Consider the following 24286-nt stretch of genomic DNA (forward strand, 5'->3'; position numbering starts at 1 on the left):
CCAGTATTTCACACTGTAGACAAAGATTAGCTCCTGGAATACATGCATAGATACTAAGCATCACTTTGTAAATGAAAGAAAACTAGAAGATACAGTTCTGGAGAGTAGAAAATGGCCCAAAGTGGGACAGCTTCATAGTAAATAAAATGGCCAATTTAAGGGGAAGACATTTACAGCAGAGTGCCCTCATGAAGGCCTCATACACAAGGCATAGAAAGAATACTTCCAGAGTTTGCTTGCTTATTCATGTCCAATTCTTTGTGACCCCATTTGGGGTTTTCTTGGCAAATGTACTAGAATGTTTCCTATTTCCTTCCCTTGTTCATTTTACAAATAAAAAACTGAGAGAAACAAGTTTAAATAACTTGCCCAGAGTTGCACAACTACTACTTGTCTGAGGCCAGATTTGAACTTGAAAGGATCTCAGGCCTGGCACTCTGTCTGCTTACCACCAAGACTGTATATGCAACAGACATGGTCAGAAGTGTGAACAATTTTTTTTTTTAATTCTTTTCAGCTCAAGGAAGAAAATAAGAATTTCCACAACACAGTACAAGAAAAAAAAAAGATAGTTGCATATGACAGCAAACATTTATAATTGTAAATAAAATTTATAATTATTCTTAACAATATTGCTATTACTGCATACAGTGTTTTCTTGATTCTGCTCATCTCAACTTTTATTTTATTTGTCTTTCCATGTCTTTAAGACCACTGAACTAATTTCTCATAGCACAATAGTATTCCATTACAACTAAACACCACAAATTTGTTCAGCCACTTCTTGATTGATAAGGATTGCTGCAATTTCCAGTTTTTTGCTATCACAAAGAGCCACTTTAAACATCCCATCCAAACAACTGAATGTCCTTTCATCTTGTTTTTGCCCACCATTTTCTTTCTCAAACCCCTTTTTACCCTATTCTTGTAACTATCTTCTTTCTCTCCCAATCCCAATACTAATCCACCTTAAAGTCCTTCCCCCACTTCACCCCCAGTTTCCTCACCTCTATATATTCAGAAGGCTTCTACATCCTTCCCGATGCATATATTGTTTCCTTCTCAATTCCTAGAGTAAGGTTACAATATTACCAGCTCTCCACCCTCCCTCACCTGCTTTCTCAGTCCCAGTTCTTCCTCTTGACCAATTTTTGTAATTGTTTCCTTTTACCTTTCTACCCCATCGTGCATAACTCAGCCCCAATCTTTCAAACTACTTACAGTTACACCGATAACATTTTCACTTCTATAAGTAAATCGTTTGCTTTGTGGAATGCCTTAGAATTGATGAAGTCCGAATCTGAGGTTGGAGACGGAGGAAAAGAAAGAAAGACATTTCTATTTTCTAATTCATTTACAATGCCATCTCAGGTAAGTCTAGAGACTTAACCCCTACCTGAGTGGCGGGTTAGAGACCCCTACTAAGAGGAGCATGGTTTGAGACACCTGAGCTGGAGGACGGGGCTAGAGACCTTCAGTAGGAAGGACTTGGTCAGACACTGGAAAGACCTCCCGCCGCAGCAGGAGGGAGTGGGCAAACGACCCTCACTCCAAATCCAGGACTGGCTGGGGTTTTCTTCCTGCGGTTCTTACTTATCCCTCCCTAGCACCCACAGTCCACCCAGTCTGCACACCTGAGGTGGGACCTAGCTTTTCAGATTCGCCTCTAAAAAAATCTGGCCACGAGCAGCTCCTTTTCCCACAGGATTTCAGGGGAGGTTTTTTTTTTTTACTCTCTCAAATTGTATTACGGCCTATAAATAGCTTGTAACTCAAAATAAATCTGTCCCCTTGGCCCTTTTTTCTTTTATCACGGAGCACAGGCTGGGGGGGAGGGGGAGGGAGGACTGGAGCACCCCAGCTCCAGACTGCGGCCCAGAGACTTCTGGGACATAGGAAATCAGGAGGTGATGGCGCCGTCTACATCTCTCCCTGCATTTTCAGGGAGACTACATGGCTCCTTACCGGCCGCGCCTTCTCCCACGGAGCTTCCTGTGCCAAGTGACTGGATGACCAGTTTATGAAAGGAAGGAATGGGGGTAGGCGCGCCTGGTTCTTTGGGTACTTTCCGGGAAAGACCCCGCTTGGCGGAGGGGAAATGGGGCGGCAGCCAGACCGCAGGGGAAAGTGGGGAGGGGTACTGAGGCAGAGGGCGTGGCTCGCGAAGGGGGACCAGCGCAGAAGGGCCGAGGCCTAGGGCATCCCTGCCGCCCCCGCCAAGTTAGAGCTGGGCGCTTGGCCACGGCTGGGGTCGGGTCTCCTTTTTAGAGGGTTTTGGGAGCGCCCCCCCCCCGCCATCTTGGGGCGAGCTCATTTACTTCCCCAGATGGTCCCCAAACGACGAGCCCTCTCGGGGTCCCGAGGTCTCAGGGCTGGCCAGAGCTGGCCGAGCTCGGGGCTGAGTTCCTGGCGCTGCAGCGGCGCCGTGGCTTCCGCCCAGCGCGCGGTTACTTTGTGATCCAGCGTGTGGCTCCTGAGCCTTTAGTCTGTGAGGAGATTTGTCTGGGGCAGCCGCTTGGCATTGACGGGGTCCTAAGGGGCGCAGAACAAGATGACTTTTTACACCCCCTCAGAGCCCCGGAGTTCGGCCTCCCAGTCCCGGAGTTCGGCCTCCCTGCCCCAGGACCCGCCTTGGACCCCGGCACCGAAGCGCCTGCTTCCTTGTCCCCTCTTCTTTCGGGCCCCTCAGTTTCCTTGCGGAGGATTCATCCCAGACAGGATTGTGTGTCCCCCCAGTGTCTGGCTTCTCCTAGTCATTCCGGAGGGCTCCATCCAGAGCCCTCCCCACCCCAACTTTCCCTCCCTTTTAGACCACTATGTGTATGAGAGAGAGAGAGAGAGAGAGACAGACAGACAGACAGACAGACAGACAGAGACAGAGACAGACAGAGAGAGAAAGAGAGACTGTGTGTGTCCCTCCCTACTTTCTCCCTCCCTGCTTTCTCCCTCCCTCTGAAGATTGAAGTCTCTCCCCTTAGGATAGGGTCATGATCATTATAACTCTTGTAGGGCCTCACTATTGTAATTCCTTGTACTCGGCTTCCTGTCCCTGAAAAAAAGGGAAAGAAGTCTTCCCCAACTGGAATCCTCCCCAGCTCAGTAGGCAGATAGACCTAGGCCTGGCCCAAGAAGGGAACCTGGAGCCAGCAGGAATGGCCTCTGGGAGCCACGGAGCAGGGTCGGGTAATTTTGCTTTGTGTTCTTCCCATGTTTCTCTAAGATCATTGAGTTCTTCATTTCTAATAGTGGAGAAGCCTTCCGACCTAATCACATATTGTGCCCAGTTGATGGACGTCCCTACAATTTTCAGTTCTTTGCCCTCAGAAAGAGAACTGTTACAAACATTTTAGTGCATGCAGATTCTTTTCCTTTTTCCCTCTTCATCTTTGAAAACAGACCTACTGATATTTTATGAATCAAAGAATAGAGACAGTTTAATAACTTTTGGGGCCTAATTCCATTTTGTTCCCCCAAGTGGTTGGAGCAGTTCCCACTTCCAACAAAGGTAATATCCCACTTTTTTCCACATTCCCTTCAACATTTATTGCTTTTCTCTTTATTTGAGCCAATTGATAGATGTCAAGTGACATCCCAAGGTTGTTTTAATTTGCATTGCTCCAATCAAAAATGATTTACAGCATTTGTTTTCATTTAATTATAAATTCTTCTGACTTCATTGGCAATTGTCTTGCATTTCCTTTGATCATTCCTCAATTGGAGAAGGAATTTCTCTCACAGATTTTTCAATTTTTTTTTTTATGTATTTGAGATCAGAGCTTTATCTAACTTACTGTCCATAAATTTCCTCTCCAATTTTCTGCTTCTTTTCTGATCTTAGCTACATTTGTTGTATTTGCATAGGAAAATCACTTCATCCTTCTGACCATTTGACCCTCTGGACTTACTGCATTTAGAGTAGAATGGAGTCATTCTGATCCAATTATGCAGAATGTTTATTCCTACAGCTCCTAATCATATCACCTCAATGTCAGATTTTTAGTGATCTCCCTGTAGAGGCTCAAACATCCCTATTGTTATAATGGGAGAACAAGTGGGCCTTTAAGTGAGCCCTCATTCTAACTGAGACTAGAGAAAATCCAATCCAAACTGGATTAACAGGTAAAGTTAAGTAGAGTTCTCTTTTTCCCAAGATCCAGTTGCTGTCAGCACCTCAAGTATAGGACCCACTATTTTCTGTTTGGCTGCTGCCCAGATTTTATCTAGCCAACCTTTCTGATGCAGAGCAGAAGGAGTGAGCCCTAATGGGGCTTTGGGGTGGAGTTGGAAATCTGGGAGGAGTCCAGGGCAGAAGTTGGGCCTCTAGTTGTCAAGACATTTCACGTGATGGAGGGCGGGGTTTGGGGGAGGAAGCAGCTCTGGCTCTGACATCCTGGTCCTGGGTGTGATAGAGACTGCTCTTTTGGGGAAGTTTCAGAGACTGGCTAAGGAGGTAATTCTTGGGCCCAGGAGAAATCATCTAGAGAGAGCTGGCTGGAAACTGGAACTTTTGGAGCTGAGATCTCTCTGCCTCCTACAAGCCAGCTTTATAGGGGCAAATCCCAGGTAAATCAACCACCTCCCGGAATGTCTACTACTACACCTCCCTGCCGGTCGCTGAGCTTTTGCTAGTTACCTTTGTCTTTGCTAATGGGGGAATCATCTTGATGAGGTTTGATGGAGGGCAGGGAATTGTGGAAACCCCCTTCTGGTTGGCACAGGTCCTTTGTAAATGAATTTACAAACCCCAAAAAGTTAAACTGAAAAAAAGAAGTTTATTATTAAAGATCTAGCAGAGAAAGTGAACAGGGTCCTGTTAGGGAAATAGGTGAGAAAGATAATGAGGGAGTAACTCTGAAAAGAGAATGTCTTTTCAGCAGCCAGGGAGTCACAGCTATACCAAGGAGAGAGGTTCCTTGGCATGGCATGTTAGGTCCTCTGCAAGGAAATGAGCGGAGAAAAGCTTGTTGTATGAGCAGCTCTTGGTGGGGGTGGGGCAGTTTAAGCTGGAATCAGAATAGAGAATCTTGAAATTGAATGAGTGTCCCTGGACTAATCTCCAACTCAAAAGTTGGATAGAAATCTCCTTTTCACCTCTGGCTAAGTAGGAGTGGTCCTACATGAAAAAGAAATTATCCCCCCCCCCCCCCTTCTCAGTTCTAGTTCTTCCTGCCCATTAAAAAAATTTTTTCCTTTTACCCTTTCCTACCCCATCCTACACAATTCAGTCCCAACCTTGAAACTACCTACAGTTATACCGATAACATTGTCATTTCTGTGAGTAAATATTTTGCCTTAACGAGTGCCTTGGAATTAGTCTTTAAGGTTTAATTTTCCATTGAATTCTGGTCAAGCTTTTCAGTTTCTCAAATGTGTATTTTCCCCCCTCATTCCATATTCTATTCCGGATTTCTGGGTAAATTATTCAGGATGCAACTCCAGGTCTTTGGTTCTTTGAATTTAATGTAACCAAACCCATGTCTTTTAGAGTAGAAACTGTTGCATTTTGTGAAATCCTGACTATTTCTGCAGTATTGAAGTGTGTCTTGTTACCTTGCTGGATTGCAGTGATGGAATGCAATATTTTCTCCTTAAGCTGGGAATTTTGAAACTTTGCGAGGATATTCTTATAAGTTTTTCTCCTTTGATCTCTTTCAGTTCCTGAATATTAGATTTTTTCTCTTTCTACTTCTATCCTCTTGTTTTAGAACTTCAGGGAAATTTTCTTTCCTATTTTCTTGTAATATTGTATCCAGAATATTTTTTAAATAATCACTTTTAGGTAGTCTAACAATTGTTATATTGTCTCCCCTTGTTCTCTTCGCCAGTTTTTCTACTGAGATGTTTCAGATTCTCTTCTATTTTTTCTAGTTTAATTATTTTTTGGTGTCTCATAAGGTCACTCAATTCTTCTTGTTCCACTCTGTATTTCAAGGACTTTTTTGTTTTTACCCCTTTCAAATTGATTAACTTTCTTTTCATAATTTCTTGGATTGCTTCCTCCCCTCCCCCTCCCCCGCAATATTTCCTTGATCTCTTATTTGATTTTTGAATTCCTTTTCTATGTTCTTCCAGTAACTCCTTTTAGACTTGTTGTATACCTTTGTTACTCTTTGGGACAGAAATGACTTCTTTTTTAACTTCACTATCTTCTGAATATTAACCCAGAGCTCTTATATCAAAGTAGCTATTGTTAGGTTCTTTTCCCTTTCCTTTCCTTACTCATCCTGAATTTGGAACTGAAAAACAATTTTTAAGTGTTAAAAATTGTCTTTCCATATAATTGGGAAATACAATATTTTTTAATATTTAAAAAATGAGGTCAGTTTATCTCAATCCCCTCTGTTCCAAATAATCTTTTAGACATATTGAACAAGTTCTCTTATTTGAGATATTTTACGATTACCCTGTCAGATTGCATTATTTTTCTTTCCCTCTTTCTATTAGTGCCCCCACTACTCTCATTCCCTCAGGCTCACAACCAAGATGTCCTACATGAATCCTGTTTCTCACCCCCATTTACATCATATCAATCCTGCAAAATCTCCATCTTCTCTCCATTGATGTTTCAACCTTTTTCCTGTAGATCCTTGTCATCTCATCCTTGGAGTACTGCAGCAGCCTGCTTGTAGATTGGTCGGATTCCAGCCTATCTGGCTGCAATGCATCCTGCATTTAGCCAACAAGGGCTAGGCTGCTTGGGGCTCTTCAGACTCAGAGGACTTTCCTGGAATAGATTAATGGGAAACAGGAAGGCCTAGAACTGAGATCTCTGTGTATTCTCTTGGATGTGCCATTTTTTACTTAGTGGAATTTATCTCTACTGGGGTAGGTCTCAGGCTCCTCACAAGTCCTGGCTTCTGCTGGCTGCCCTTGCATAAGCATTCACACTTCTATCAGCTGTGATGGCCAATGTCCTCCACATCTATCAGAACAATTTCCTGCCAGGTCTGACGATTTAATTAATTCTTGACCCCTTTTCAAACACTTCACAAATAGCCACTGATCCTCTTCCTCAAGCTTACCATTTGGTTATATTTGCCCAAAGGCAGGCTTTCTCCATAGTAACCTAGGAATCCCACTTTCAGCCTGCACTTCTGGACCCGGGTGTCTTACCTCTGCTTCTAGCTCCTGTTTATTGTGTGGCTTCAGACATAATTTCTTATGAGGTTCCACAGGCTCTGACTTTCTGCCCCCAGAAACTTTCCTTGATTGCAAGAACTAAAGCTCTTTCCTGGGCCAACTTCTCTGAACCTGCACATCTTGGGCTGCTTCTCAGGCATGTGGCTCACTGTTTCCACATTCTCTAAGCCTAAAATCTACCCAAGAGTCATAGGAATCTTCCCTCATCTTCTACTTAGATTTCAGGACTCAGCCATCCTGTTTTTCCTGATTTAACTACTTACCTAAATCACTTCTGGACACTTAAGTTCATTCTTTTTTACCAAGGCTTCCCAGCTCCCTGCCTCTTCCCTCACCATAGGTCCTGGGAGCTGAATCCCAGACTAGATTGTCTCCCAGCTTTAGGTTTCCTTTGGTCTTTCCATAGGTGCTTCATCTCAGAGCTTTTACCTCTACTGGACCCCTCAGTCTGTTTATTTTCTAGACAATATGTCTGTTGGGGAGAAGGGATGCTGGGAGGACCGAGTGTCACTGGCAGGGAGATATCTGACTCAGAGGACATCGAGGTTCTATACACTCTCATCCCATCTGGGGCCTTAAATCCCTCCTGCCTTGGGTCTGTAGGAAGATGGGGGAGAGGAAGGGAGTCAGAACAGTAGGAGTAAGAGAAGGTGAGCCAATTTTCAATTTTATACCATCCCTCCCCAGTTATCTTATTCCCTGTCCCTTCTATGTAAACTCCTGACTGTCCCTATGGCCAGTAACCTTGGGGACTTTTCCCTCTCAGACTTGTTGGTTTTGACTGGATAAAAGAGGTCATTCTTGGCTTCATTCTTTTCTAGCCCTTAATCCCGCTGTATGTGTTCCCTCCTTCAGACTGAGGGCTTAGGTCAAGGGCTCCATTGCTTCCAGGGCCATCTCTAGTCATCCTGATCTATATCTGACCACTGGAACCAGGTGGCTATGGAGGAGGAAGTGAGGCTGGCGATTTTGCACCTCACCAGCCTCTCCTCCCCTGTCCCAATTCAATTAACTAACTTCCCAGTCTTAGCTTCCCCTTCCCAATGTCTGGGTCCTCTTAGAGGACAAAGGCCATACAACAAGCCAGTAGAAATTCAGTTCTTAACTAGAGTTAGAAGTATTATCTCATGTAGGGACATAAACAGTTTAGTCTTGTTAACTTAGATATTTCTTTTTCTTTCCTCTTTACTTTTTTACGCTACTCTTGAGCTTTTTATTTGAAAATTGGAATTCTCTGTTCTGCTCAGGCCTTTCCATCAAGAATGTTTGAAAATTCCCTTTTTTGTTGAATGTTTTCTTTTGTGAAAGACTGTTAGTTTTTATTTTTAGGCTGTAATCCATTCTTCTTTACCTTCTGGAATATCATATTGCAATCCTGACTGTTACTGAACAATATTTAAATTGGTTCTGCCTGCTTCCAAATTTTTTTCTTGACCTGAGAGTTCTTCAATTTAGCTATAGTGTTCCTAGTGATGAAGTCTAGATTTTGGGATTCTCAGTCAGGAATCCAAATGATAAGGTATAGATTTTAGGGTTCCCGGTCAGGAAACCAAATGATGAGGTTACCCACCCCTAAATCCCCCTAGGTAGTTGTGGGAACCCCCTTCTTGCAGCGCAGAGGTCTTTTGTAAAGGAATTTAAGAACCCAAAAAGCTACACTGGTAAAAAAAAAAAAGTTTATTATCGGCATTGGGAAATTAGCCTTTGCTATGCATGAATAGAAAGACTGAATTCCTTGGTGGCAATGTCTGACAGAGAAGTGGTTTCTAGCAGAGAAGTCTCGAGATATATATATAAAATTTTGTTAGGGAAATAGATGAGAGGGATGAAAGGAGGGTAACTCTGAAAGACAATTTCATTTCAGTGGGCAGAGAGTTGCTGCTATACCAGGTATGGCATATTAGGTCTTCTGCAAAAATTGAGCCTCAACTTGGTTAATTTTATAATTGAGGCCTTGGCTATAAGGTGGGGTTTGCTCTTGATGGGGGCTGGTGCAGCTTGAGCTGGAATTAGAATAGAGAATTGTAGAATTCAGTGAGTGTCTCTCGACTGATCTTTAATTCTATGGGAAGCTTAATCAGTAGTGAGTGTTATCAATGGAGTGGTACCCAGTCTCTTAGGATAACAGAATGAAGCTGTTTATCCTGTTTCCCTCAGGCAGGGTTCTTTACAAAGGCAGGGTTCAAGGAGAATCTTTCCTTCAAGGAGCTTCCCAATGGCTTACCCAGAAATCAGAGAGAGAGAAAGAGAAAGAGTTTTGGGGCTCCCCTCTTCACTAAGAGTTTTCATTTTGGGATATCTTTCAGGAGGTGATCAGTGGATTCTTTCCATGTATATTTTATTTACATTGGCTTCCAAATTTTTAACAAATGATTTTCTTTAGTGTAACTTTTTCATTTGACAAATTCCTTTAAAGAAGTAGTTTTCTATAATGAATTTTTGTGCTTTCCTTAAATCAAACTGGTGACTTTTTTTTTTTAATGTTTCTCTAGGTCCACTCACTTTTCTTTTCCTAATTTTTATTCTACTTCTTATTTGATTTTTCAAATCCTTTTGGAGCTCCACCAGGAATTGTGATCAATTCACATTTCTTTTGGAGACTTCACATTGGAGGCATTTTGATCTTGTCTTCTTCTGAGTTTGTCTTTTGACTTTCCCTTCAACCACAATAACTTTCTATGGTCAGAGCTTTGTATTTTGGTGTGTGTATGGGTGTGTGTGTGTGTGTGTGTGTGTGTGTGTGTGTGTGTGTGTGTTTCATTTCCCAGGTTATACTGTGACTTTTAAAGTTGAGCTCTTCTCCTTAGCAGATGACACTGTCCCAAGCATTTTGCTCTGGGGTCAGAAGCTTGGTTAATGATCCCTGCATCAACCAAGATAAGATCAAAATGGGTCCATGACCTAGGCATAAAGAACAAGATTATAAATAAATTAGAGGAACATAGGATAGTTTATCTCTCAGACTTGTGGAGGAGAAAGAAATTTGTGACCAAAGATGAACTAGAGACCATTACCGATCACAAAATAGAAAATTTTGATTATATCAAATTAAAAAGCCTTTGTACAAACAGAACGAATGCAAACAAGATTAGAAGGGAAGATTAGAAGGGAAGATTAGACTGGGAAAACATCTTTACAATTAAAGGTTCTGATAAAGGCCTCATTTCCAAAATATATAGAGAACTGACTCAAATTTATAAAAAATCAAGCCATTCTCCAATTGATAAATGGTCAAAGGATATGAACAGACAATTTTCAGATGAAGAAATTGAAACTATTACCACTCACATGAAAGAGTGTTCCAAATCACTATTGATCAGAGAAATGCAAATTAAGACAACTCTGAGATATCACTACACACCTGTCAGATTGGCTAAGATGACAGGAAAAAATAATGATGAATGTTGGAGGGGATACGGGAAAACGGGGACACTGATGCATTGTTGGTGGAGTTGTGAACGAATCCAGCCATTCTGGAGAGCAATCTGGAATTATGCCCAAAAAGTTATCAAACTGTGCATACCCTTTGATCCAGCAGTGTCTCTATTGGGCCTATACCCCAAAGAGATACTAAAAAAGGGAAAGGGACCTGTATGTGCCAAAATGTTTGTAGCAGCCCTGTTTGTAGTGGCTAGAAACTGGAAAATGAATGGATGCCCATCAATTGGAGAATGGCTGGGTAAATTGTGGTATATGAATGTTATGGAATATTATTGCTCTGTAAGGAATGACCAGCAGGATGAATACAGAGAGGCTTGGAGAGACTTACATGGACTGATGCTAAGTGAGATGAGCAGAACCAGGAGATCATTATACACTTCGACAACGATATTGTATGAGGATGTATTCTGATGGAAGTGGATTTCTCTGACAAAGAGACTTAACTGAGTTTCATTGGATAAATGATGGACAGAAACAGCTACACCCAAAGAAGGAACACTGGGAAATGAATGTGAACTATTTGATTTTTGATTTTCTTCCTGAGTTATTTTTACCTTCTGAATCAATTCTCCCTGTGCAACAGGAGAACTGTTTGGTTCTGCAAATATGTATTGTATCTAGGATATACTGCAACATATTTAACATATATAGGACTGCTTGCCATCTTGGGGGGGGGGGGAGGGAGGGGAAAAAACGAAACATAAGTGATTGCAAGGGATAATGCTGTGTAAAAATTATCCTGGCATGGATTCTGTCAATACAAAGTTATTATTAAATAAAATTAAATTTTCAAAAAAAAAAATGATCCCTGCATCAAAGACAGAGACTCAGGGACTGGCTCCTTGCCACTTGTGCCAAAGCCTCTGAAACTGGCTGTTCACCTGCCAATGGGCTCCTGTTGTTCATATGTCCCGGGACTCTGTTCCCCTTTTACCCAAGTGAGACAGATCTTTCTTGTAGCCCTTCTAAATTATCTAAGGCTAGAAAATTGTTTCTCTCCATTCTTTTGTAGGTTCTGTCACTCTACTATTAACTGAAAGTTATTTCATAGGAAACTAGAGAGAAATCAGGCAATATCCTGCCTTTTTTTCCCCTCTTGACTCCACCATTTTAATTTTTCAACCTGCCCCTCTTTTTAGCTTCCCTCCTTCTGTTGATTTGGGCCTTAGTAACTCCCCTGGAACCTTACTTTCTGTGATTTCCTGTAGGCTAGTCCCCTGTCCAGGAAAAGAAGGGAAAGACATCTGTTCAGTTATCATTCCCCTCCCTCCCCTTACCCTTCCCTCCCAATAGCCTGCAGAGGACAAGGTCTGGCCCAAGGTGGAGCCAGAGGGAATGGCCCCTGAGAGCCACAGATCCCCACCCCAGGTGAGTGTATTCTACCCACAGATGTAGCAGCATCAGCCCAAGAGGCCATTTCCACAGATCTGGAGGAGGCAGGAAAGTGAATGCTGTAATAACAATACTGCCTTCCTCTCTGCTATGTTTTGGACTGATCACTGTCCCTTTGGCATCTTGAGCATTAACCCCTTCCCCCAGTTGCTGCCCCAATAAGTTTGTTTAAATTTTCCCTCAATATAGGTCACTGACAAGGGTGACCCCTTGACTCATTAGTATCTATCCTGTGGGTATCATGTCTTTGCTTTAGTCCAGCACCATCTTCCACTCTACTCATACTGATGCACACACACACACACACACACACCCCTCCCTTCTCACTTCTTCCTATATCCTGTGGCCAAGCTCCCTCCTGTAGCCACTGACTTTCCTGGAAACCCTTGACCCTGAGTATTGTCTGGAGCAGAACCCTGGAAGCTCGTCCATTCCCGGCTGATAGCAGAGCAGAAATGGTCCTCCTGCTGTTACTCAGCCTCAGGCCTCACAGAGCTTCCCAAATCTCTCTGAATCCCTTCTCTTTGCCATTTTTGCCTTTATTGTAATTCCCCCTCCCCCCCACCCCAGGCATTTGGAGTGAAGTGACTTTGCCCATTGTCACAAAGCTAAGAAGTATTAAGTGTCTGAGGGCAGATTTGAACTCAGGTTCTCCTGACTTCAGGGCCAGTGCTCATCTAGTAGCCTCTATTATAATAAAACCATAAATACAAAATAAGAGAAGAAAAAATGTCAGTTACCTAGCAGAATACAACATCAGATTTAATATAAAACAAACTTACATAATAAATGCTACACGTTGTTCAGGAGCTGTCCAGCATTTCTTTACTTCCTTGTGGGTTTTCTTTTATTCCATTTTATTTTCTTTATCTCCCGAGGATCCTCTATGCCCCCAAAACTGCAATTAGGTCCATCTAGAATCATACATTAAGAAGTGTGTGATTCTGAAATTTGAAATCTTACATCTTACAAAAATGAATATTGAAAACTATACTTGTATTTGGAAAAATAAAATACTATTGGGGGGAAGGATAGTGTTTTCATCTGGATAAAACTTACTTTCTGGCTTTTGCAAAATTCACAAGATCTTTTTTTCTTCTCTGTGATTATGGAAATGTTTTGGCTCTACAGCACATAATACTTGCTAATGAAATAGCATAGGCAATAAAAGTCTAGACAGCCGCAATGAGTAAAATTTAGAATTTATTTGGTACCGCGCTAGGGACGGAGTTCTGATCGAATTCCATGTCTCATAGAACTAGAGACAGCCTTATAAGCATTTCTGTTCGGCTTGTTACATTCTGACATTAAACAGTGACTCAATTTTTACAAGAGAATGGGGATTTTACTGGATGAAACGAGAATCCACCGGGCCAGATGTTTTAACATAGATAGGGATCAGGGTTTTGAGACCACCCTCAAGGAACAGATACCCTTAGGAGCATTGTTGATCTGGCACTTTGAAGTGCAAAAGAAGTCCCCTAATCTAGCTGAGCAAACATTCTTCTGCTAGCCTAAGGCCTTTGAAGTACTGCTAAAGAAGGGGGCCAGTCCTTTGCCCATTTCACTACCTTCACACAAACACTTCATGCCATTTTCTTAACATAGCACTGTCTGATTTCACCTCGAAAAATCCTCATCTCTCTCTGATAGAACCCATAACTTTCCTGATTCCACAGGCAGTACCATTTCCTAGTAAGACTTTCTCAATTTTATTCCACCAGAAAATTTAAAATGTGTTTCTTTATATTCCACTGGTCTTTGGGTGACTTTGGTTTCAGTGCTGGCTCTGAATCCTGTAAGGGCTGTCACCTTTGGGCAGATCCCTCCTCTATGCTTCAGGTCCTTTCTATAAATTGAGGAGCATTGGATTAGGTCAGTTATGAAATGTGCTTCAACTCTTATGTTCTTTGGGTGTTGGTGTTTTAGGAGTTGGTGACCTTCAAGGATGTGGCTGTGGACTTCAGCCCAGAGGAGTGGGGTCTGTTGGATCCAGATCAGAAAGAGCTGCACAAGGAGGTCATGCTGGAGAATGCTGAGAACTTGCTTTCCCTGGGTAAGGAGCGCTTCCCTTGAAACTCTGGAACTGCCAACAACAGGAGTGTCACCATCCCCTCCCTAGGGGGCAGAATTTCAGGCTTTTACCATTTCTCAGAAAGGCGCAAGGGCTGCCTCTTGTCCTCAAACTGCTGCCTAGTTCTTCTATGAATGGTCTTTGCAATGTAGGATGGGAACCCTGCAGTTGTGTCTGCAAACCTTCTGAAAAGTGATCCTTTCCCTTTTCACTGAACATGCAAAATGAAAGGAACCCCCTTCTTCTTGAGGGGAACCATTGTTTCTTTGCAGTGTTCTTTTGGTAAAAAATATAAATAAATAAAATTCCTCACTGCCCTTTCTGTAACTCATAAATCCCCAGCACAGCAAGTGGACTCTTCCTTGTTCTTCCTTCCTAAATCCCCTAAAGGCCTGGACAGATACAGGGAGAGAAAGGGAAGGGAGGAGGTCTTTCCATACATTTCCTGGGATCCAGATCTTGTGTCAGAGCTTCCTTCATGCACATTATTGCAGTTCATCCCCACCAAAACCCTTTGTTTTGGACACCATCTTCATCTCCATTTTACAGGTCTGGACGCTGAAGCAAAAAGATGAAATTACTTGCCCAGAGTCACACAGCCAGGACGTATCTAAATCTCAATTTGAATTCTGGGCTTCCTGACTGCAGGCCTGGTGCCCCCTTCTCTGTGCTTCCAGCTGCTTCTAATGTCCAGAAAATGGAAGCTGTGGGATGTGGCCATCCTGCTGGGAAGGAGGCAGCACAAGCGGGATCTTCTGCTTCCAGATTGCCTGCATGGTCTCCTTTCCCCTCTGCCCTCTTCCCCTGGCAATAAGCACCCTGAAAACCATCTTTGAGTTGTCCTTGGAACCACCCAGTGGGCCTCAAACCTCCTCATTCCAATGAGGAATAAGTAACAAGTGTCCAGGCTCACACCCACTATCTTCCCCCTCTCTAGGAGTTCCAGTTCCCAGAGAAAATTTCATCTTCCATGTGGAGAGAAGAGGCCTGAGGAACTCCTGTCCTGGTGAGTGAGTTGGAAGCTGGGGTGCAGGCTGCTCTTCCAGAGGCTTCTTCATATGATGGGCCTGGGGGCAGGAAAACTGGCTTGGAATCTCTTTTCAGACTTTTGTGGTAGTGAGATCCTGAGCACCTCTCTGAACCTCTGAACCTCAGTCTCTTCATCTGTAAAATGAGGGCTGTGGACTCCATGGCCTTTCAGTTCCCTTCTAATGAAGAATCAATAATCCTAGTGGAAGTCTTTGTTAGAAATTTTGGGATATCTAACTATCAACCAAAGAAAGAGGACTCAGGCTGTCTAATATGACTTTTCTTAGGCCTTTCTTAAGCCCAAAAGCATTTATTTTTACTTTTTTGATATTTATTTAAAACTAAAAACAAAATAGAGACAGAAAACAACAATTTTAAAAATGTTTTATGTTCAGCAGAACATAAGAGAGGACTCAAAATCTGTAATAATAAATTTCTGTAAACCATAAATGAAAGATATTGTATTTTAGAACTTTCCATGACCTTTTGTTTTCCTGTAGTTTTTCTTTTGTTCTCTGCTGTTCACTTTTTACTTTATTCTTTCATCCTCTGCCAGCTCTCCCACACAGGCTACAGTTAAGCACAGATCTATATGTAGGAAAAGCAACAACCTCTGAGGAAAGCTGGCCACAAGCTGGAATGGATCAGTTGGAAGACCTACTTCCTGCCTCCTTCCCTCCCTTCCTCCCTCTCTCTCTCTCTCTCTCTCTCCTCTCTCTCTTCTTCCTTTCTTGCCTGTTTACTTCTTTCTTTTCTTCCTTCCTTCCTTCCCTCTGTTCACCTAAGATATCATATAATCTTACTTACAGATGCTCTTAAAAGCATTTTCCCCCCTCTTCACCACTGAATCATCCCTGGATAGATTTCTTTCTTTCTTTCTTTTTGCTGAGGCACTTGGGGTTAAGTGACTTGCCAGGGACACAGAAATAGGATGTATTAAGTGTCTGAGGGCAGATGTGAATCCTGATCCTCTTCATATCAGGGCTGGTACTCTTTCCACTGTGATACCAGCTGCTTTCTTAGTTCCTTTCTTAAGGAACAAACCTTAAATCAGTCTGATTCTCATTGACCACCCATAGGTCCTTGCTAAATCCAGTTTGGTCTTTGTTTCAGTCCTAATTGACTCAGACTGAATGTAAATTGCAATCATTTTTGCAGAAACCCTGAGGTTCTTCCCAGAGTCACTCATTCATTCCTTTTTATTTATTGAGATTTTTTTGGATTCAGTGAGAGAGGAAGTCTTTGCCTCCATTGCTCCCTAGCCTTAATCACTGGATGGGGGCAGCCTCAGTCACAGGAGACCTATTGGAGACCTTACCTTAAGAAGGCCCAGGTCTCCCCCTGCACGCAGAGACATCTCCAGTAATCCTGATCTATAAGTGACCACTGGACACAGAAGGCTCTGTGGGGGAAAGTGAGGCCTGTGACCTTGGGCAGCCCTCCCTCACTTAAATCCAAGTCACTCACATGTCTTGGCATGACCTCCCTCTCTTAGAACAAAGGACTGACTAGAGCAGACCTGACTCTGCCTTCCTAATTTTCTCTATCTCCATTCATCAGTTTGTGAATGGGAGTGGAGACCACCGCCTTATTCAGAAGGAAATCAGACCTAATTCATCAACTTTCTGCCTTTTCCTGGTTCCTGTTAGCCAACCTTTGGCCCATTCTTGGAGGATCATTGGTCTAATTTACATAACTGACAGCTTCCCTTAGGTTAGGGATATGGGAGGGAAAGACTCCTGGTTATTCCATAACGGGATCAGAAGCCCGAAGCCCTTGTTATTTTCACTATGGGATTTGTTCATAGGTGAGAGGGAGCAGGAAAGAGACAGAAATAGAAACATCATTTGGCCTCTCAGAGGGATCAGCATGCAAACACTGAAGTGGGGTTAGGCCATGTGATCAGCTCGGGGTAATGTCAACCAATCAGTAAACATAGATTAAGCACCTGTTCAGTTCATTGCATTGAGCCCTGGGTGTACAAAGAGAAACTATCAAGAAGTTTTAAATCCAGCATAGAAACTTGGAGATGGTTTGAGAATAAGCAAGTTTATGAAATTTATACTTAGCTAATCCAGGCAAAGGAAAGTGTTTTTTATGGAACTACATCATGTTCAATAGACATATGTATATAAAGAAAGAAGGGAAGGGAAGTTTATGAAGGAAGGAAGAGTTGAGGTGGAGAGAATCAAAATCATAGTGACAATGATAGTAGTTAATAAGCATATGATGCCCACTGTGTGCCAAGAGTTTTATCTCATTTGATGTTCCGAACACCCTAGGAAATGGTTACAATTATTACCTTCACTCTAAAGTAAAACTCAGAAAAAGAAGCACATTCCCAGGGGTGCAGAACTAGGTGGTGCCCGAGATTGTATTTGAAAGAAAGGATTGAAAGTAAAATCTGTCTAGTGCAATGGATTGAGATGCCTCAGTTTCCAGGTTCAAATTGTAATCTCTGCTGCAGGGATTTGGGTCAGATTACTCAGCCATTCAGAGCTCATAACCTGGTTTATAAATTATGAGAACCTTAAATTTGCCTTTGTCTCAGCTTTGTTGTGGGGGCTCCAATGTCATTATACTGTGTGTGGAACTCTGTGTTAACTGAATCACTTTATTGGTGTGAACTAATAGCATTTAAAAATGATTGAATCTGTCCATTTCAGTTTGAAAACGTTTTGCCTGGAGAAATTAAAAGTCAATGATTTTATTATCAGCCAGCAATAGAGGGTATATTTATACATATGTGTGTTTGTTTCTTTCAGATGCAGAGACATGGTTTGATACAAAGGAGATGAGTGCAAATCTGAAAATGATCTCATGGAAAGACCTTTTTCAAAATAGCGAATACAGGGCTGTTCTTGGTAAGCACAAAAGAAACCACATTGGAGAGGAACACTGTGAATGGAGTATACACAAAAAAGCTTTAAGAAAGAGTTCCAATGCTGCTAAAGATAAGAATATACATCCTAAAGAGAGGACACCTGAGTGTCCTGAATGTGATAAATCTTTTATTGCTCTCTCTTCCCTTGCCAAGCAGAGAATCCATGCTGGAGAGAAATCTTATGAATGTAAGAAACATTTAAGAGAGCCATCTACTCCTGCTAAACAAGAGAGAATTAACACAGAAAACCAATCTTACAAATGTAATCAATGTGGAAAGGATTTCCAGTGTTATTCCAAATTGGCTCAACATCAGAGAATCCACACTGGAGAGAAATCTTATGAATGTATTGAATGTGGAAAGTCTTTTACACGGAGTTACAGACTTCATGAACATCAGAGAATCCACACTGGAGAGAAGCCTTATAAATGTAATCAATGTGGAAAGACTTTCACAAAACGTTCCTGTCTTTCTATGCATCAGAGAATCCACACTGGAGAGAAGCCTTATGAATGTAATGAATGTGGAAAGACATTCATACGGAGTTACAGACTTCATGAACATCAGAGAATCCACACTGGAGAGAAGCCTTATAAATGCAATCAATGTGGAAAGGCTTTCACAATGAGCTCCTGTCTTGATGCACATAAGAGAATCCACACTGGAGAAAAGCCTTATGAATGTAACAAATGTGGAAAAACTTTCTCTTCTCACTCCAGTCTTACTGTTCATCAGAGAATGCACACTGGAGAGAAACCTTATGAATGTAACGAATGTGGAAAGACTTTCACAAATCGCTCCAGTCTTGCTAAACATCAGAGAATCCACACTGGAGAGAAGCCTTATGAATGTAATGAATGTGGAAAGACTTTCATACAACGTTCCAGTCTTACTGTCCATTGGAGAATCCACACTGGAGAGAAGCCTTATGAATGTAATGAATGTGGAAAGACTTTCATACGGATTTACAGACTTCATGAACATCAGAGAATCCACACTGGAGAGAAACCTTACAAATGTAATGAATGTGGAAAGGCTTTCACAAAGCGCTCCCATCTTGATGCACATAAGAGAATCCACACTGGAGAGAAACCTTATGAATGTACCAAATGTGGAAAGGCTTTCAGAAAGCGCAGCCATCTTACTTCCCATCAGAGAATCCACACTGCAGAGGAGGCTTTTGAATGTAAGCAATGTGGAAAGACTTTCAAATACAAAAACAGTCTTGAAAACCATCATAAAAGCCACACTGGGGAGAAGTCTTAATTCATAGGACTTCTACTACATTCAGTAGTGACTGTGGAAAGGCTTTCACCCAGCACCACAGTCTTGATAAACATGAGAAAACCTACATTGAATGTAGAAACCTTCAAGCAAAGCTCAAATCTTGCTTAACAACAGACAGTATATATTAGAGAAAAACTTTGAGTGTCTGGATCATTGAGAAGTTTTTAACATATTAGTTCCTGACTAGACAAGGGAGAGCCAATACTAGATATAAAATCTCATTCATATAATCCATGTGGAAAAACATTCAGGCTCACTTCATCCCTGAATTGCCTCCAGCAAAGTTCTAGAAGATTGAAATCATGGATAAAGGCATATAGATGGAGGACAGAGCTTGTTAGTCAGCAGGGATTTTCTGCTTGGGAATAAATCTTTTGTAGACTTGGCATGGGAAGGTCTTTAGCTCAGGTTCATCTCTGAGTTTATATCCGAGGATATGGAGTGGAGAGAAGACTTATAAATGTGCTGAAGGAAGACCTATTTACCTGGAAGTTAAAGGTCACCAGACATCACCATATACACATTGGAAAGAAATATTATAAGAACTACATTTGTAGAAAAGCTTTCACCTGGATCTCATACTTTGTATAGAAATCTTGCTTCAGATAAAACTTATAAATATAATGAATGAGGGAATGTCCTACAGCACAGATCTCATTAGACATTACAATTTTATATTGTGTATAAGTTCTGAAAATTGATTGAGTTTGTCTCTGAAATCCCAAGATTCCTTATTACTCCTGTATAATATTTCATGGTATTCCTATGGTATAACTTCGGCCATTCTTCATTTGATTACTACTCACTTTGTTTCATGATATTAGGTGGCATAAAAAGTCCTAATCTAAATATTTTTATTCTGTTGGATATTTATTTTTATAATGACATTTTTATACTGGTGGACACAACAGATGAAGGAGGGCTTTTTCTAAAAGTGCAAAACCAATGTTCTCTGATAATTATTATGTAACTTTGGGCAAGTCATTTAACCTATTCCGGCCTGAGTTTCTGCATCTGCACATACTTTTTCAGTTCAAAATGCAATAAAAATTTTCTTTAATAAAGAACCATGTAAACAGATCAAAAACAGAGATTAAGCAACCAAATTTTAGTGAGTGGGTTAAAGAATAAAGATAAATATAAGATCATGAAAATGTGACAACATAGAAAAACTTTTGGAATAGACTAAAAGCCATAGTCAGTAGATATTTTATATCTCTAAATGCTTACATCAACAGAATAGAGAAAAAGGAAACCAATGAGTTGGTTATGTAAAAGAGTAGAAAAAAAGAATGAATAAAAACTCTAATTAAACATTGAATTGGAATTCCTACAAATTAAAGATAAGATTAACAAAATTGAATAAAAAATGCATTAGTAAAATTGTTTTTATAAAAATACAATAAAACAGACAAATCAATCATATTTAATAAGAGAAGGAAACCAAATCACTAGTATTAAAAATATGAAAGATGAATATACCACTAATGAAGATTAAATTAAAGCAACTAATTGAAATTATTCTTTTCAACATTCACCAAAAATGTAAACTGCCTAAAATAGCAGAAGAGAAAATAATGTATTTGGACAAACCTATTTCAGAAAAAAAAAAAGAAATTGAACACAGCATAAATAAACTTAAGAAAAAAAGCATCACACGAAGATGTTATCAAATCTTTAAAAATCAAGACAAAACTATTAACAATTGATTCTATCAGTAATAAAACTTTTACATCATCATTCTATTAATAGATGCAAATTTATTTTGATAAAATACAGCATTCTTTTATATTTACATATATTTGGATGTGAAGGTATAAATGGATTTTCCTCAAATTGTTAAAAAGCAGTTATCTAAAACCATCAGTAGGGATTTTCACGGGGATGACTTAGCAGCTTTTACAGTAAGATCAGAAGTGAAATAAGGATGCCCACATAACTACCATTATTCAGTGTTATATTGGAAACCACCTAGATAGGTGAGTGAGGTGAGAGCAGGTACAGGAACATTGTTATCACAGGTCAGAGGTGAAGGATTCATTTTCAGATACTTTTTAGCAATGGAATTGGGCAATTCACTGAACCATTGAGTCTGTTTCCCCATCTAAGAAATGAGTGGGGTTGGAGTGTATGTTTTCTTACAAAAATAGGTCTAACCACCTCCCAGCATATTTACCTCCCACTTCCCACCCCACCTCTGAGCTTTTGCTAGTTGCCTTTGTCTTTGCTAATGGGGGGGATCATCTGACCTTCAGCGCCACAAGCCTTCCTTCCTCAATCCCCTCATCTACACTCCCCTCCCCACCATCACTGTTTTTCACATCCTAAATGCTTCCCAAACAGCAGAGGTTACCATCCCCAGATTTATCATTGATTCACATTTTCCCAATTTCAGACTGTGTAGAAAAGGTGAAGAATTTACAGATCAAGCACATAAATTAATTGAAGTCTTAAAGGCCTCACTTTTGGCTTCTCCAGAAACAAGTGATTTTAGATAAGGCCTGGACTACATTCCATTGTACATTCCACTGACGACATAGGGGAATAGAGATTTATGTGACCAATCACACCATATAGAGGGTAGGATTTTGGGGGTTCTTTGTTTGAAATGTATAAAAACTGAGCATTTTCAAGAAAGTGGTTTTCTCCTGCTGTGGGCTTTGGCTCACAGACCAGAGTAGGATCCACAGCTCGGGATTCTAATAAATAAATTCTGCTTTTTATGAGTGATCAATTTGAGTAGGTGTCTTCATCCCAAACAAGATCTTGGCCACAAGGACCCAGGAATCCCACCTTGTTCCTGAATCCAGGTTACAAATGTGGTGCTTCTGCCTTCTGACTTAAGTCCCTCATAGATTCAAGAGTTCTACCTGCCCTGAGGACCCACTCTGGACTTGGACACTAAAAATTCCTACCTGGCTCTGCCCCTCTCTCCCCTATCCCCCAGGCTCTTGGGCTGATGCTCTACCAGACCCCAGGCCCTGGCTCCCTTTATCTTGGCTCCCTTTAGACTCAGGCAAGGGTCCTCAATCTACAGCCCATGGGCCAGATGTGGCAGCTGAGGATGATTATCCCCCTCACCCAGGGCTATGAAGTTTCTTTATTTAAAGGCCCACATAGTCAGCCCTCCAACAATCTGGGGGACAGTGAACTGGCCCCCTATTTAAAAAGTTTGAGGACCCCTGAATAAATAGAATCACTAAAGTCTAAATTCTACCAGCATCCCAAGCAACCACCCCAACTCCTCAGGACACAGTCAAGCTGCTTTCCTAGGATCCGTGTGCGCCCTCCCTTCCCCCCCCCCCAAGTCTTCTGCCCCTCCATTGTCCCTGATCTCCTTACCCTGAGCTGTGTCAGAATTTCTTTCTCCCACATCTTACCCAGATCTCTCCCAGTTCTCCTTTCCCAGGCCTTCTGCTTCCCTGCCTGCTCTTTTAAAGCCCTCAAATCTCTTCTCACTCTCCCCCTTACTCCCAAGGGAGCCAGATCCCAGGCTTCCATTGCTTTCTTTCTGGAGGCATCCAGAGTCATCCTTCCAACCCCAACTTTTATTACATATTCACATCCTCCCAGATGGATACATTGTTTCCTCATGAATTCAGAGAGGAAGGTTACAATGTTACCAGCTTGCCACACACACACACACACACACACACACACACCCTTCTCAGTTCTAGTTCTTCCTCTTGTACATTTTTTATAACTGTTTCCTCTTAGCCTTTCCTACCCCATTCTACACAATTAGCCCCAACCTTTGAAACTACTTATAGTTATACTGATATTTTCATTTTTAAATAGTTTGCCTTAATGAGTGCCTTGGAATTAGTGCTTAATGTTTTCCATTTTTTTGCATCTTTTATATTAAAATTATCATTGAGTCCTGCTCTTTGTTACAAATACATGAAAGTTTTTCAGTTTGTCAAATGTCTATTTTCCCCCTCATTCTATATGCTATTCCATATTTTTGGGTAAATTATTGAGGATGCAAGTCCAATTCTATTGTTCTTTGAAATTTAATGTAACCAAAACCTTGGTTAGCTGCTGGGTTTTGTGAAATCCTGACTATTTCGGCAGTACTGAAGTCTGTCTTATTTCCTTGTTGGATTGCAATATTTTCTCCTTAACCTGGGAATTTTGAAATTTTGCTAGGATATTCTTGAAGGGCTTTCTTCTGTGATCTCTGCTGGGTAAACAGTAGATTTTTTTCTGTTTCCACTTTTATCCTCTTGTTCTAGAACTTCAAGTCAATTTTCTTTCATAATTTCTTATAATAATTGTATCCAGAATCTTTTTTAAATAATAATTTTAAGGTAGTCTAACAATTGTTATATTGTCTCTCCTCTATTTGTTCTCGAGTTTTTTCTAATGAGATGTTTTGGATTCTCTTTTATGTTTTCTGGTTTCATTTTTTTTTTTTTTTTTTAGTGTCTCACAATGTCACTGATTTCTTTTTTTTTCCATTCTATTTTTTAAGGACTTTTTTTTGTTACCTTTTCCAATTGATTAACTTTCTTTTTATAATTCCTTATATTGCTTTCATTCCCCCCCCCCCCCATCCTCCCTAATATTTCCTTGATCTCTTATTTGATTTTTGAATTCCTTTTTGGGCTTGTTGTGTACCTTTGAAGTTATCCTTTGGGATAGGAATGGCTTGTTTTTCAACCTCACTATTTTCTGGATATTGACCATGATCTTCTGTTATACCAAAGTAGCTATTATGAAGTTTTTTTTTTTTTCTTTCCTTACTCATCCTGAATTTTGATTTGATTTTGTTTTATTTTTAGCAGCTTATAATGATGATCATTATTACAGTCAGGTTTGATTTCTGAGCTCTGGGTAATGCTGCCTTAATCCTCTGCTCCTCCTTACTGTTATGTTCTGAATTCTGTGGGCTTAATCTCAGCAACAATTCTCACCTAAGTCACATGTAGACTTCCTCAACTGCTGTCCTGAAAATATTTTTGCTCCCTAAAATACTTCACTTTCCTAGCAAGTGGAGATGGGCTTACCTGCTATGTCCAAAGTGACCCTGGGTTCAG

The 24286-nt window shown here is 41.1% G+C and overlaps 1 protein-coding gene across 2 annotated transcripts; it reads left to right on the top strand.

The window, feature by feature from the left end:
• The first annotated feature begins 1874 nt into the window (after window positions 1-1874).
• LOC127556875 (zinc finger protein OZF-like) lies at window positions 1875-21981 on the top strand. 2 transcript variants are annotated; one of them, XM_051990359.1, is made up of 4 exons: window positions 1875-2039; window positions 13903-14029; window positions 14985-15053; window positions 17842-21981. In XM_051990359.1, exons 1-4 carry the CDS (start codon window positions 2034-2036, stop codon window positions 19224-19226), a joined length of 1587 nt encoding a protein of 528 aa, XP_051846319.1. In that variant the 5' UTR covers window positions 1875-2033; the 3' UTR covers window positions 19227-21981. The 2 variants fall into 2 exon arrangements, with proteins under 2 accessions (XP_051846319.1, XP_051846320.1); XM_051990360.1 differs by lacking the exon at window positions 1875-2039 and having other exon boundaries at window positions 12594-14029; window positions 14597-15053.
• Window positions 21982-24286: the final 2305 nt, after the last annotated feature.

This window comes from Antechinus flavipes, chromosome 3 (genome assembly GCF_016432865.1).
Source record: "Antechinus flavipes isolate AdamAnt ecotype Samford, QLD, Australia chromosome 3, AdamAnt_v2, whole genome shotgun sequence".
Lineage (NCBI taxonomy): Eukaryota > Metazoa > Chordata > Mammalia > Dasyuromorphia > Dasyuridae > Antechinus > Antechinus flavipes.

Excerpts from the sequence above, each read along its gene's own strand:
- LOC127556875 (XM_051990359.1), top strand. Across the intron at positions 14,030-14,984 it reads TGAGAACTTGCTTTCCCTGG|GAGTTCCAGTTCCCAGAGAA; the intron begins GTAAGGAGCGCT and ends CCCCCTCTCTAG. Across the intron at positions 15,054-17,841 it reads CCTGAGGAACTCCTGTCCTG|ATGCAGAGACATGGTTTGAT; the intron begins GTGAGTGAGTTG and ends TGTTTCTTTCAG.